General features: G+C 35.9%; 3 protein-coding genes across 7 annotated transcripts; 1 reads left to right on the top strand and 2 right to left on the bottom strand.

Moving 5' to 3' along the window:
- The first annotated feature begins 264 nt into the window (after nucleotides 1-264).
- Nucleotides 265-1,719, top strand: LOC103961189 (wound-induced basic protein). Its single transcript, XM_048566810.1, has 2 exons — nucleotides 265-431; nucleotides 1,462-1,719. The coding sequence occupies exons 1-2, from the start codon at nucleotides 361-363 to the stop codon at nucleotides 1,532-1,534; spliced, it is 144 nt and encodes a 47-aa protein (XP_048422767.1). The 5' UTR covers nucleotides 265-360; the 3' UTR covers nucleotides 1,535-1,719.
- A 1,922-nt stretch (nucleotides 1,720-3,641) lies between these two features.
- Nucleotides 3,642-8,890, bottom strand: LOC103961201. 5 transcript variants are annotated; one of them, XM_018650867.2, is made up of 7 exons: nucleotides 8,490-8,890; nucleotides 7,720-7,817; nucleotides 7,389-7,492; nucleotides 6,406-7,164; nucleotides 6,187-6,318; nucleotides 4,872-5,813; nucleotides 3,642-3,963 (listed from the first exon to the last, which is right to left on the bottom strand). In XM_018650867.2, exons 2-7 carry the CDS (start codon nucleotides 7,760-7,762, stop codon nucleotides 3,916-3,918), a joined length of 2,028 nt encoding a protein of 675 aa, XP_018506383.2. In that variant the 5' UTR covers nucleotides 7,763-7,817; nucleotides 8,490-8,890; the 3' UTR covers nucleotides 3,642-3,915. The 5 variants fall into 5 exon arrangements, with proteins under 5 accessions (XP_018506383.2, XP_048422754.1, XP_048422757.1 ...); XM_048566797.1 differs by having other exon boundaries at nucleotides 7,720-7,814; XM_048566800.1 differs by having other exon boundaries at nucleotides 7,720-7,811.
- Nucleotides 8,891-9,379: 489 nt separating this feature from the next.
- On the bottom strand, nucleotides 9,380-12,190 carry LOC103961742. The gene is made up of 5 exons (XM_048591182.1): nucleotides 12,183-12,190; nucleotides 11,577-11,648; nucleotides 10,884-10,948; nucleotides 10,575-10,693; nucleotides 9,380-10,304 (listed from the first exon to the last, which is right to left on the bottom strand). Exons 1-5 carry the CDS (start codon nucleotides 12,188-12,190, stop codon nucleotides 9,861-9,863), a joined length of 708 nt encoding a protein of 235 aa, XP_048447139.1. The 3' UTR covers nucleotides 9,380-9,860.
- Between the last annotated feature and the right edge of the window lie 2,785 nt (nucleotides 12,191-14,975).

The raw sequence follows: 14,975 nt of genomic DNA, 5'->3' as shown, positions 1-14,975 counted from the left end.
CCATAACTCTATCATTTTGACGTGGTTGCTTTATTCAATTCAATTGCTAAAAAAATTTGATACGTTGGTGGATAAATAATCTCTCTTTAAGAAACACCCTCCAAACAAGAAATTGGCCTTTTTTATTAATCATAAAGAACTTAGTTGGGCTTTTTCTCTTTTATATCCGAAAATTTGTCCAGTAATAATACGATGTAGAGGCGGGTACTGATTAAAAACCCGGCCCACCAAATTTCCCACTTTAAAAAAACCCGCCGTACCTCCGCATTCTAACCGCAGGTAGCAGAAGCCAGAGACAAATTAGGGTTAGGGTTTTCTCAATCGTTAGTGCCAAATCGGCTAAGCAGAGTAATCGCGACAATGATCTACGACGTGAACTCCCCCCTCTTCCGATCCTTCCTCAGCCAGAAAGGTGGCTCCTCCGACAAAAGGTCTTACCCTATCCTCAATCCTCTCTCTCACTCTCTCTCTCTTTATGCTTTTGGGGTTTATCTTTCTTGTAAAATTGGGGCATTTTGTTTCGATTATTGCGTATATATTTTTGGTAACGAAAACTTTGGCATTCTTATTTTGTTGAAATGAACGTAATGAAAAGACTACAATTTGTTGTTGATAATTTGGGATTTCAATCAACCCAAGGAATATGACTTTTTATTCAATTTCATGCATTTTTTTTCTTAATCTTTCCCAGCTGAGGTTTTGCTCTAATTTGTATGTCAGTTGTGTGTTCTATCAAAAAGATTGTTTTTGATATCTGTGGATGGGAAGTTGATGATTCATGGGTTTTTCGTAGCAGTCTTGTTTAGTTTAGCTTTTGCATCGGCGTTACTAAACTCAATTTCACGGTTTTGTGTATAAAGTACACGCATAATCTGTGGAGTGCAAGGTTTTATGTATATAAAGAGTATGTATGTTAATGTGTGATCGGTCTCCGTTGTTCTTTTTGCTCATATAGTCTCCCAACATTATGTGTTGAGAGTCAAGTGTCATCTATGCCATGAGCTTTGATACAAACTTTTCGTTAACCGCTGTAGTGGAACTCATTTTACTTAATTGAAGCTGTCTTGAATTATCCCCTATGGATACTTTGAACTTTATCATGCAATTTTAGATGGTGTATATGGGGTGTCAATTTTTGGAAAGGTTTATTATCTGATAAGAAAGAAAGGGAGGGAAGTTAATGTCTCGATGAGTGCTTCTGAAGGGTATAACAGCTCTCAGTAACAGGGCTCCCCTTCTATATATTTATTTTTCGTGTTCCTTCAGTTCTTGCTGTGCTCCTTGAAACTTTAATATGTAGAATTGCATACGCTATTAGGCTCTGATGGTTCTTTTTCTATTTGGTGCCCTCTGCCTTTTTACCTTTTTCCGTGTTTCTTTTTTCCTTTCCTGTTCTGTGCGATCGGTTTGTTTTCATTACATGCATCCTAACCTATCGTTTTATTTCGTTGGGAACTATAGGAAGTTGGAAGAGCAGAAGCCGAAGGAGCATCGACCAAAGGCCAGTGAGAATAAGCCTGTTATGAATGAGTGACAACAGATTGACATATAAGCTATGAACTGGTTTAGGACCCTTGGTGTTGTTAACTAGATGAGTACTATGTGTTTAAGACAAGATTATTGCTACGTATTGGCTTTTCGGTAACTTCTTAAGCAACCATTTATAGTTATATGTACTTTTGACCGTTGGAATTATGATTTACACTCATTTGAGTTGCACACAGAGCAACCCAGAAGGCCAAATGACCAGAAAACTCAGTAAAACAAACCACGAATGGGATTCCTGGGCCACCCATTAAGAATAAGAAGAAAACAAGCCATTTGGGTATAATGCGACGAATTCATGGCATTATATTTTTTTAAAATTTTTGACACAAATTTTTGTGGGATATACTTATTAATGTATTTGGATATTTTCTTTTACTACATATGAATGCTTTAATGGTTTTTTATTTGTCTAATTTTTTACAAGGATGAGGGAAGACTTAAAATATAGATAGTTCGGATCGAAATACATTATGGAGTGGGTTTCACAAAAACCTGTGTCAAAGTAGTGTTAAAAAAATAATGTCACGGATCTGCCTCTATGTGTGAATTGGTGCTTGCAATTGAATGGTTTGAAAAGTGAAATGTTGTGAGGCTAAATAGGTTGGTTTTGAATTCAGCAAGAAGTAATGGATTGGTTTCAAAATTTAGCAAGCAATGGGTGGGTGTTAACTGTTGGCTGAAGTTCGGATCGAAATACATTATGGAGTGGGTTTCACAAAAACCTGTGTTAAAGTTGTGTTAAAAAAATAATGTCACGGATCTGCCTCTATGTGTGAATTGGTGCTTGCAATTGAATGGTTTGAAAAGTGAAATGTTGTGAAGCTAAATAGGTTGGTTTTGAATTCAGCAAGAAGTAGTGGATTGGTTTCAAAATTTAGCAAGCAATGGGTGGGTGTTAACTGTTGGCTGAATTCGATCGAGAGACAGAGTGAGGGACTGAAGGCATAGTCCCGAACTGTACCGAAAAATTGACTCTTTTTTCGGAAATATTGAATTTTTCTGTTCGGTTTTTGGTTTTCGAAATCTCGTCACGAAAGAGATCGGTATGGGATTCCGTTTATGCTTTTAGGATCGGGGGCTTATTCTTTATTTAGAGCATCTTCAATGAAAAATGCCTAAAATGGGGGCATATTCTATTTTTTGTTGTCCAAAAAGCTCTGAAAGATGTAAATAAAAATGCAAATTTACGTACTTTGGAGATCTTACCAGTTAAAGAGAGAAAAATAAATGAAATCTTAGAGTATCTTTAAAGGAAATGTCAAAATTATCACGTAGGCATACAACAGCAAAAATGGCAGCAAACTCTCTCCAGCCGAGCCTTCAATTTCTTATGTGGCACTGAGTCATTTGAAGAAAAAGCCTTTTGCTGTCAAATTTGACAGCAGATGTCAAATTCATTAAATGATTTTTAATAGATTAATATAATATATAATAAATGTTGTTATGTTTTTGAAATATTTGATTGGTTGACTTAATTATTGGACTCCACAAAAAGATAAAAAGTTTATTAAATGACATTATTATTTAACATATCGGATGGAGCAAAATATTGTAAAATATGTCAAATTGCCACATAAACTATCAACTATCATTTTGATGTTTAAAATTTGACATCTCATTTAGAGATACTCTTAAATTTGCATCTTTTTCATTAGAGTAGAATTGAAATATACATCTCTCGAAAATATAAAATGAGGTGTAAATGTTGCATCTCAAATTTAAGTGTTTTCACTGGAGATGCCCTCAATAACTTTGGTTTCTCCCTCAATTGAATGAGTTGACTTTGCTAGTTTCCCTTTCTTCGGCATAAACATTGGGCTTTGCCCTCCATGGCCATAAAAGTAGAAAATAAAACAAAATCTGTTAATTTATTTGATCACATAAAATTCTTGATGATTAAAAGTCACAAATTTTTTTTATTTGAACTCATATAACATTTTTCTACACTCAATTTAAACTCTACATATGAAATGTCTTTATTACGTTATTGCAAAATCACCATTTAATAGAAGATAAAATTAACAATAAAAATAAGATTTATCAATAAACCTACACAGCTAATAATCAAACCCTAAAAAGAACGACAGCACCAGTACAAATCATGTTATTAAAAAATTGATCAGCAATATAGTTTTTATATTTATGTTTATGCTTCTTTCTCTTACACCAAAAATAACAGCATCCATTACAAATGAACAATAAGTTTCTCACTGCACATCAAGGCTTCTTGTGTGTAGTGTTCTTTCCTTCACTTCTATATGTTTATCATCTCCAGCTCTCCGGCTAACATCTGCATACTATTCGGCATCTGCTATGTGTTTCACTAGATTTTCTAAATAAAGGATAATTAACAACCCATCACAATAATTAATCTGATTTACATATTTCTATGAGGCGACATGCAATCTTGATTACCTGCAACAAATATTATGCATTCCATTAATATGAAGTAGTATCGTTAATTACAAATAAAATGCTTTGATTTCGGGTTTTTTATTATTTTAAATTAGTGTAAAAATAAATTTACGTACTGAATAGGATTTATGAGGGTAATTTAGATAACAAATTTGAGTTTAAAGAGATATTAATAGTGTCATTAACAATAAAATGAGTGTCAAAAGTAAGTCGGGTGTAGTCATGTTCGGTTACCTGCATCTGATACTTCTTTCTGAATTCATGGGAGTTGCTTTTCGTTTCTCTTTACAAAGTCACTAGCATATATCATAAATTCAAAACAGCCAAAGTTTCATGACTCTGGCAAATAGCAAGTTGTTCAATTTTGGATACAGTTCTAAAAATCCCCACTTGGCCCCGCCCCGCCTAGACGCTAGGCGCTAGGCGGTTGGCCACCGTTCAGATTAATGTCTAGACGTTTGAAAATTAAGAAAATGATGGCTAGACCTGCTGATGCGCCCTCCTGGACCGCCTAGGCATCCCCCTAGCCCACCCAGACTTGCCTAGGCACCCACCTAGGTTGCGACTCGCTTAGACTGTAAAAATTTTCACTTTGTATTTTATTTTTTTTAATAAATTGTAAGAGACTTATTGAATACTTAAATGAACACACGCATTATATATTTGTTCCCCATGTTTTTCCTTATATTCCAATACTTCATAATATATATATCATTCTATTTTGTAATTTATGACATTTATTTACACGAAATATAATAGATCCACTTAAATCCGCCTAGTCCGCTTAGCAACCAGACCTCAATCCGCCGCCCAATTAGCGTCTAACGTGTTTTAGCAGAAATTGTCTAAAAACACTGAAAAGTAAAAACAGTGACTAAGATTCGGAGGTGTTTGTAATATCAAACAACCTTAACCTTAACCTCGGCAGACGTATCCTCGGAAGCAGCTTCGGAGTTGACCGGAGAAATCGCTTTAGGTATTTCCTTAGAGTCGGCGCTTGATTCGGCTCCCTTAGACGCCTCAAGCTCCGCGATTTCGCCTGATAAGCTATGAGGAATTGGAAAGTTGGCCTTTTTGATCATTTCATCACCCCACGGAGATTGAACTTTGGAATCACTAGCAGTTTGATTCCACTCTTCCTGAAGTTCGTGTACAGAAGCATTCAAACCTGGAATTTTTGCTTCCTTTTCTTCCAACTTCTTCTTCAAAGCCCCAATCTCATTTAGCTGTTCATTGATTTTTAGAGAAGCTGCACTGTTTTTTGTCTGCAATGATAATAAATCAGCATTTAGTGCATTCATTTTCTTCTTGTCAAGCTCCTCTTGTCGTAGAATCTTTTTCATTTCATGGTTTAGCATTTTATTTGATTCCCTGAGTGCTATGCACTCTTTGTTTGAAGAGTCCAGTGCATATGTCATCAACGTCTTGAAGGTTAGGTACCTTTTCTGATCAATGCTCCTAGCACTCTTGAACTCATTGAAAAGATCTACACTTAAGGTTCCATCCATGCCAATGATGTATCTCTGATGAATGGCATCGAGTTTGCTCATTTCCTCTTTGTACAGTTGATCGAACTGTGCTTGAGCTTCATTTATATTGATGCCTTCATGTTCTTCATCATTTTGCTTCCTTTTCTGTTTCTTCTTTTTCTTCTTCAAATTTTTATCAACCTCTGCCATCTCATCTTTGTTTGCTTCCTCTTTTTGGTGGGAATGGTCATCCAATTTATCATCTTCAGGTTGAGCATAAGGAATGACATCACTTTGCTTTCTTTTCTTCGTTCTTGTTTTTTCTTGTTTTTTCTTCGAAGATTCTTCTTGTGGATGAGCACAAGGAATGACACCATCAATCTGCACACAATCACATTATATAGTTGTTAACTTACATAGTAATGTAATTATTTTTTGTTGATAAACAATGTCAAAGATTGATAAACAAACCACTTCTAGAACTGCAAATTGGAATTATTTACGAATTTGCAGTAAGACACTATTTCTGAAATTGTAAACATTATTTTGTATAATTGTTTACTGACAATATTTTGTTGTTAATTGTGCTTCTAAATAAAGAGATCATTATTTTTATAGAATTGCAAATTGAAAACAGCTATACAAATGCACTATTTCTAGAAGAGTAAACATGAAATATTTGGGAAATTGTAAACTGCAAATAGTCATTATTTACTGAAATGTAGAGTGAAATAACTTGATTATTGGTCATTACCATGATTTGTTCAACTGGGACATCTTTGATTGCTTTGTGTATCATACTTGTATCCCATCTTGCAATTGCTGGAATCATGTTTTCTCGTCCTCTGACCGTCTTAACCACATTTGTATGAAGACATATCCAATACTGTATGAATCAGTAAACTAAAGTTAGTTTTGTGAAATTTATAAAAAAACAATTCATGCTCTTCGTACTATTATTCTTATTTCTTACCAAAACAAAGACGGTGCAGCCACTAATTGTTGGTTCTTCTCCTCTATTTTTTTTCTTCTTCTGTGCTTTGTTTATCATCTTGAGGAGGTAATCTTTCACTCCTTTCGCCCAGTTATATTTACTGATCTCATCCAACTCCCCACATATCTTTAAGAAACTCCAGGTAATATACGTGCCAGAATTAGCAAAAAGAAGTGATTGGATGAGATGAGCACAGATTATGGAAGCGGTATCTTTTGCACCTTGAGGAGATTGGTCCAGGAGTGATTTTTCATAGGCTTCTATTAGTTGCTTCCTTTTGACAACTTTTGCATGCTTAAAGTATTTGTCAATGAAGGGGTCCTCTTTTCCATGTTTCGTGGACTTGTCCGTGTTTGGAAGCTCCACTCCTCTGTTGTTCAGACCAAATATCTGAACAACATCATCGTTCGTTATTCCCTTTGCTTCATTATCTCCAAACTTAAATTTTTGCTCCTTTGAGTTGTAGCATTGCATGATCTTTATTAAATCCATACCGGACTTCTTCTTTCTATCCGTGGCGATCAATATGTCATCCATGTACATTTTTAGTAGACTCCAAAATGGTGTCTTGGCTAACTCGTCGCAGATGTCTTGACGTTGTTGAAGCGTAGGCTTGTACAATTGCATGGCATCTGCAAAGCCCGTCATGTTGCATCTATATTGCAGATAATCCTTCTTCTTTTTTGTTGGGCTTTTCTTAGCAAAAGTCTTTATCCTCGGTTTCTTGGTTTCTTTCATCTGCAACAATGACAGTTTAAAAATTTGACACTATTTCTGGAACTACAGTAAAATAACTCACACTATTTTTGGAACTAAAGTAAGATAACACACTATTTCTGAAACTGAACCAAAATAACCCACACTATTTCTGGAACTATAGCAAAATAACACATATTACTCTACTTCTAGCAAGTGTCTTACCATGTAAATAAAACCTTCATCAAATATTAACCAATTCTTACCCTCTCTGGCTGAATGACATCAGTTGAAGGCATGCGGTTTGGATCTTGAGGAGCAATTTCTTTGTCCCAAAAACTGGGAAGTGGAACTAAAGCATTACTTTCCCCTGCAAGCACCAACCAGCAATTTGGTGAACAATATTCACCTAGACCAAATAATAAATACAGAAAGATAACCTATTGGAACAATTATCAGTCACCAAAACTGATCAGGAATCATTGACATGTGATCATATTATACAGCTCAAAACTCGCAAGAATAAACACCCTAAACACAAACATCAGCAGAACAATACAGGCCATCAAACACAAGCACAATTCAGCTAATTCTTACCGGAGACCAGTCTCATGCGTTTGCGCTTTCTTAAGCTCACCATGGTTGATTTTATGTCATTGATCTCTTGGTGGCCGTTCTCATGTATCAAGCTACTTCTTCGATAAAGAAACAGATAAATCAAAGTGATGTATTGTACATTTGAATTTCAAGTGGAATTGATAAAGCAATTGAAACTACTATAACATGTTTTTGGATACTGATGTAGCCTGATATATATGTATGAACAAGGTACCCCACCAAAAGAGCAAAACATAATTCAAGTAACAAATGAGAAGGAGCCTTGAAGGAACTGGCAACCAGTAAATTCATTAGCAACAGTCTGACGGTTAAAGGCACGGCGGATGAAACCTAATATTTACAATGAGCAAGATGAAAGACCACCCAATAGTCACATGATCAGAGAGTGAAACTCGATTTCAATTGGTAAAGCTGTAAATAACTGGTAAACGTTTTCGTCACACAGCTTCAAAAAGCACCTAAATTAAAAAAAAAATTCATAATTTCTGAACCCGGAAAGTTAGAGCTGTTAGTAAAATACAAAAAGCAGCAAAACCCATAAGACAAAATGTAAACTCGAACTCCAAAGACACTCTCACACAAAGCCATAACATAAAAATCAAGAACAACCCACAAAGCCATCAACAAATAATTACCCTTTTTTACTTGAATCTCATCAATGCAAAATGCCCATGGCCAGAAACCCAGTACACAATCCAGGATTGAAAGAGCCATCAAAGAAAAAGCAAATGGAAAGAGAAAGTCAGTACCTTTGCAGCTCAAGAGGGCAGAGTGAGTTGGTACCCAGAAAGTCAAATGATCAGAAAACTCAGTAAACAAACCAGTAATGAGATTCCTGGACCACCCATTAAGAGAAAAAAAAGGAAGAAACAAGCGATCGGGAAGAGAAAAGTTGGTACTTTTTGCAGCTCAGGAGGTAAGAGTGAGACTATCAGAGCGAGTCGGAGGAATCCCTGAAAGCGGGAGGAGATGGGGATTTAAGGAAGGGGGAATGTGGAGAGGGTCTTGCTCGGGAAGACGGATGGTTATGCCTTCTGAGTTGATGCTCAGTAGTAGCCGAGAGGATCTTCCTTCTGAGTTAAAGCTCAATAGTAGTCAGTAAACTCAGTACACCCATTGCGCCCATGGAAAATTGCTTACTACCGACATCACCCAACATAACTTATGAAGTTTATTTTAAGGAATTGTTATTTCCATTTGGTATTTCAAATTTTCTATAATTAGAAATAAAATAAGCTTGTGAAGAGTGTAAAATAAGATTTTTAAAATGTTAATAACAATTTTCTTTAATTTATTACAAATTTGGTCCACAAATTTGGGCCTCAAGCTATTTTCTGTCCTCAATTTGTTTCAGAGTTTTTGAAAAGATAATGTTATTCACATACCTATATTTACCTCTTATATACCCTTGTTAATTTTTTTCATTGATCTTTTTCAATCCATTCAATTTGACAGCCAGAAATTGAGAACGGTGCGTGAGAGGTAAAACTAGTGTACGAATAACACCACTCTTTTTATGTGTTCAATGAGAAAAGAAATGAAAAGAGAATATTTTTCGAACATCATTTGTTGGTCTCTCAAACATTCTTCTTTATTTTTAATCATTAGATTAAATAAATCAAATAACAAAAAACAGAAATAATTAAACAAAAATATGTAAAAAAAGAAAAAGTGTGTTTATCATTTCCTAATTCCTATCCTTTTTTAGTATATTGATATCTGTGCTTGCGTGCATGATCTAACTGATATGTAGTATTAATCTCATGTCATTTGCGTTTCAAAGGAGCAAGACTTTGAAAAAGAATTTAGTCCTAAATCTTTCTGTACTCTTCTGCCTTTGGAGCTGCAAAATCCTCCACAACCGCACCACGAGCGGCCATGCTGAGATCCTCGCGCAACTTCTCAACCTTCTGCAAAAGCTCCCTCAACTGCATTTGGTTAGGTTCACCATCAGCAAGTCTACCTCTCGCATGAGCTCTACCTTTTCCCACAGCTTCTCCTGTTTTAGCTTATCCATCGTGGCTTGCAAGCTGCCTATCTTGTTCTCAAGCTGAAAGGTGCAAGACTCTGGGAACTTTACTTGGCTCAGCGAGGAATTTACTTGGCTGCTTAGAGATACATCACCCCCCTGGGTCGTTTACTTGGTTCTCCGAGGATTTAACCTGGCTGCTTGGAGATACGTCAGCTTCAAGGTCTTTTACTTGGCTATGCAAGGATTCATTTTGGCTGCTTAGAGATACGTCAGCTTCCGGGTATTTTACTAGGCTCTGCAAGGATTCAACTTGGCTGCTTAGAACTTTATCCCCTGGGTCTTTTACTTGGCTCTCCATGGATTTAACTTGGCCGCTTAGAGATACATCAAACCCCGGATCATTTACTTGGTTCTCCAAGGAACTAACTTGGCTGCTTTGAGATACGTCAGCCCAAAGAGAATCCCCATTTTTCTGAAAATGCAGCTTGTGTATACGAGAGTGTCCTGCCTCATTTCCCACAGTTACAAAAGCAGGCAAAGCCAGCACCGCATCAGTGAAACTCTTAGCCGAAGCCCCTATAGCAGTCCTATTCTGGTAGTATTACAGTTGGAACATACACACATCTTATTAGTTATTAGACATCAATTTAGAAATCAAGACATACTGATCAAGCATTGAATCTTATGCACTTGAGTTTTACGAGAAATTTATGCACCAGAATATAAATCGCATCAAAACTTTCCTAATAAATCGCATTGTATCTTAAACTGTTGTTAAAAATGATAAAACCTTCAAAGAAAACAGTGTTACATCTGATGTAAGTTATATAATAATATGGACTGATTGGTAATCCATTCTTACCCCCTCTGGTCGATTAATTACATTATTTGAACATGTGGGATGCGAACTTTTTGGTTTTTCGTGGTTGGGATATTGAGAAGCAGTTCTGATGTCAGAGAACTTAGGAAGTGGAGTTCTCCCTGCAAAAAGACCAACAATCTGTGTGGAAAAAAAATCCTTAAGAATAAACAAAAACCTAGTGGATCAGATTGTTTCTTCTCCAAAAGAACATCAAAACCAATTAGTCATAGACTCATTACTAGTATAATCACATTTCAACAAGTATTTACCAGCACATAGTCTATAGTGTGTGTGTCTTCTTAAGCTCACCATTGTTGATTCCCAACTCGATGCAAAGAGCTCGCTTGGCGGCCTGCCCTTTCTGATGATGTATCCTTCAATAAAACAAGCAGACTAATTACCATGTAGCAATAGTGAGAATGACTTAACAATTAAACTGTCATAAATCACACACATCAAACCACTTAAACAGATTGTGTTTAGCATTTCACCAACTGAATTTACAAACAACATGCGAAGCTTAAAGATCGTTCGACTAAACTAATGTCTATAATGAACAAGAGAAACAGCACCTACCAGTCAGATCATTAAACCTTGTATTTCGATTTCGATTGCTACCACGAAAAATAAAATTACTCTCTCAATTCGGGCTATTGAAATTAAACGGAAACAGCAGAAGCAAGCAACATCTTTTCTCTCGACCGGGTTTATTATCTTCGTTTATACAAAAAGAGGGTTTGAGTTTCAAAAGAAAAAACCCACCAACATACCCGGTAACCCAGCTAAAAAGCAAAACCCAATATCCAAAATATTAAATATACAAACCAGAACATCGATAGAAACCCAGCAACCCAACAACAAAGAAGAACCCTTGTGTCCCTTGAAGCTCACAAATGCAAAATACCCATTACCAGAAACTCAGTAAGAAAGCAAGAAATCAAAAACCCAGTAAGAAAAAACAACGAAGAATCCATTGGGAATGGAAAGTCGTTTCCTTCGTACCTGAGGAGGAGGCAGATAGTCAGATGATGTTGTTGAATCCCTGAGAAATGGAGAGCGAGCTGAACGAGACCGCTTGCTCAAAGTCTCTGCATCTACCGCGTTCTATTCTTGTTTTCTTTCCCGTTTTCTTCGGGTTCAGACCGTGAGAGCCACGGCGTCGTCTTGAGAGATCCGTGAGAGTAAATCACGGTCGTCGAACGCAGAATAGTTGAATGATCTTGATTGGTTTGTGACACTTGAGCTCTGCTGCACTTGCCCACAGCGTAAAACTTTACTTTTGCACAAACCGAGTTCCGGTCCTTATGTTATTATTTTGGGCTTGCAGGCCTTTCGGGCTTTTCCATGGAAGTGAACCTATGACCCAAATAAACATCCTAAAAGTTTTGTTTTTTTCTTTCTTTTAGTGAAGTTTTCACTTTTCAGATGATGTAAGATTACTTACACGAGAGAAGTCGCTATTAGGTAAAAAAAATTGACCAAAACTGATGACTTGGAAAGAAAAAGAAGATTTTGAGTCTTGGTATTGGAGATGGTGTATGTGATGCACGATAAATTTGGACAGGTCATGGTTGGATTTTGATAATCTAAATTCAAATATTTAAATACCAGTGCATCTATATACGTATACACTGGTGTTTTGAACGACTATATTTGCATGATTGAATTTGAGTAGTTTCAATTAAACCGTCTAAATACCAGTTAAGAGAATTCAAGCAATTGTAATAATTCTTTCTGTACAGTGGATTTAATTGTTAAATCATTCGATCGACTTCGTAATATAAATGCTACTTGATATTTTGAATGATAATGTATACTTAGTTGTATATCAGTGTAGATCCCCACTAACTTTTTAATCACAGAAAGGGATATTCTAGGAGAGGCCAACAAAAGAACGTTTCAATATACATCTCTCTTTGGACACAGAAAACCATACATCCATGACATGACTATGAGTACGCTTCTAATGCATTGGCGTGTATAGATTTTGATAGTTTTAATTCAAAAATTCTACTTTTACCATGCATTTGTTTTATTATTTATATTATTATTTGTATCATTTCTCTAATAAAAATATGACTCACATGTGTTAGTGGGTTCTATCTTTATTAAAGAGATAATATAAACAATGATATTAAATACCGATGTATCTCGTGCTCACATATATGGAAACATTGAATGATTGGATTTTCATGGCCAAGTTTTGATAATGTCATTTTAATCGTTTAAACACTGATATTTGTCATACACTCCTACGGTTTAGTGCATTGAACAACTATATTTTAGTAATTTCAGTTTGGGTGGATATTTAACAATGGGCCCAATGCAATTGAAGGCTTAGGCGTGCGCAAAATAGAAAGGGGTTGGGCTGGGAAAGGTGGCAGCCCATTATGAATTTAAAAACCCTTTTTGGGCAATTAATAGGCAACAAGCATATGTGATAAGTGACAAGTAACAGAAGGTAGCTCACCTTCAGCAAAAAGCACTTTTCCATGGCATGGGTAGGTAATTAATAAAGCAGATGATGACTCACTGTGCTCTGGAGGCCATCACCAAAATGGAAGGCTTGAACACTCGTGCTAAGAAATCTATAAACGTAGCAAAGGATACGAGCATAAGTCTCTCTCTCGACCAATCAGAAAAGCCATACTTAACTTTGTACTCAACAAAAAAAAGCTAGAAAGCCTTAGTTTGTTCACCCCTTTACCCCTTGTTAGTTGTAGGTCCACCATAGAAAGCTATCTTGTCAGTTTTTTAGAAGCTCTGCTACCATCCCCTTTGTTGTAGTATCGAATCCTTTAAATATAAACCTTGTTTGTATTTTCATTTTCCAAGACTTCAATCTTTGTAAAATACAAGGAGAAGTGTTTGCAAGAAAACAAATATTGCCAGACAAGATTGTAATCTTGCCCGAATCTCCTTTATGTGTACTTACATAAAGTAAATCTGTTGTTTATGCATCTTTCATTAGTTCTTATGTGATTTTTAACTACATTTGCCATTAGTTTTATTTATGATTAACCCTGTTGACTAATAATTCTTGTTTTCTAGTTGTCGGCCTAAATTGATAACTAAGGAAATAACTTGAATGATCTTGATTCCCTTCATAAACTAACATATGGTATTATAAATAAAAATTCTTTGACCTAAAAGGCAAGAAAAGAACTTGTAAACGCGAAAATTCTTGTAACGAATGAAACGAGAACACGTGTACAAAGTAGATTTGTATTGATTTGAATTTGCAGGGTTACAATCTCTGTTTACAATTTTCCTTTGATTCAGTCTTCAAATTTGATGTAGATGCGTATGCTGTTGATCCAAGGGTCACGATGACTTGATCTCGGACGAACGATTGAACGATTACTTCAAGTTTCGAGCTTGAAACAACATTTGGATGGTCTTCACCTCAAAGTTGTGGTAAAGGGTGATGTTGATGCAGGATTTCGTTGATTCAAGGGTGTCACGCCCCGATCCCGACATACGTCTAGAATCGACATGTGATGTCACCAAATACCCGTCTCTAACATACCCCGCCTCCGAAAAAAAGGCAAAACATAACCTAAGATCCAACTGCACAATAATTCTTCGTAGACTTTATGGTTGCATCTAACATTCTCGTTAGACTGCCTACGTACCCTAAATAGGGATCAAGCCATTCATAGTTCATTACTTCACTACACTTGAACATTCATCACATAAGTCATTATGTCCCAACAAAATATCACAATGCATATCATGCAATATTTCAAAGAACAAACGACGAAGCACAATCATATTCTCTCGCCATATTTATCAACAAGTCTAGTCATAACAATAACAATGATATCCAACATAATAATCCCACAAGACGAATAACATTTCCACTTCATCCATCACATAAATCATCACGTTCCCACATAAAATCACAATTCATAGCGTGCAACATATTAAAGAATTAACAAAGCACAATATTATTCTCTAGAAATATTAATCAACTAAAATAATCATAATAACAACACTCATATCCAACATCATTCCACAATCCCGTCAATTAATCAATTCGTGAATCAAGATGCACAATCTTAGCATTTAATTACGTTAATCAAGCAATACGATATCAAAACATTTCACGAATTTAACCAAGGAACTCTATATAATTCCCCACTTGGATTATGAGTAATAAACATGGTAATTCTAATTTATATTCACAATATCTATTATGGGTAATTCCCATCCACTCGAATTTAGGATTCTAAGATCACCTTACGGAAATGAACAAGAGCAAGGATTCCGGACCACTCAACGGAATCCAACAACATCAGGTTCCGAACCACTCAACGGAACCAAAATATCAAGCGGTTTCTTGTAATCTACCCAGACCTGTCATATGTAAAGTCAATGCCTACATTATGGGATTGGTGC

Source organism: the organism of the source record quoted next, unplaced genomic scaffold (genome assembly GCF_019419815.1).
Source record: "Pyrus x bretschneideri cultivar Hongxiangsu unplaced genomic scaffold, Pyrus_bretschneideri_v1 Contig10, whole genome shotgun sequence".
In the NCBI taxonomy this organism is placed as follows: Eukaryota; Viridiplantae; Streptophyta; class Magnoliopsida; order Rosales; family Rosaceae; genus Pyrus; species Pyrus x bretschneideri.
The sequence above is the reverse complement of the archived record's forward strand: the minus strand, read 5'-3'. Positions and strand labels throughout refer to the sequence as shown.

What these genes read in the sequence shown, in the direction of transcription:
- LOC103961189 (XM_048566810.1), top strand. Translation starts at nt 361, where the DNA reads ATGATCTACGACGTGAACTCCCCCCTCTTCCGATCCTTCCTCAGCCAG. An exon ending in GGTGGCTCCTCCGACAAAAG is followed by an intron (nt 432 to 1,461) that starts GTCTTACCCTAT and finishes TGGGAACTATAG; the next exon opens with GAAGTTGGAAGAGCAGAAGC.
- LOC103961201 (XM_018650867.2), bottom strand. Translation starts at nt 7,762, where the DNA reads ATGGTGAGCTTAAGAAAGCGCAAACGCATGAGACTGGTCTCCG. An exon ending in ACGCATGAGACTGGTCTCCG is followed by an intron (nt 7,493 to 7,719) that starts GTAAGAATTAGC and finishes TGGTGCTTGCAG; the next exon opens with GGGAAAGTAATGCTTTAGTT. An exon ending in TCCCAGTTGAACAAATCATG is followed by an intron (nt 5,814 to 6,186) that starts GTAATGACCAAT and finishes GATTGTGTGCAG; the next exon opens with ATTGATGGTGTCATTCCTTG.
- LOC103961742 (XM_048591182.1), bottom strand. An exon ending in ACTATCTGCCTCCTCCTCAG is followed by an intron (nt 10,949 to 11,576) that starts GTACGAAGGAAA and finishes GTTTTATTGAAG; the next exon opens with GATACATCATCAGAAAGGGC. An exon ending in CGAGTTGGGAATCAACAATG is followed by an intron (nt 10,694 to 10,883) that starts GTGAGCTTAAGA and finishes GTCTTTTTGCAG; the next exon opens with GGAGAACTCCACTTCCTAAG.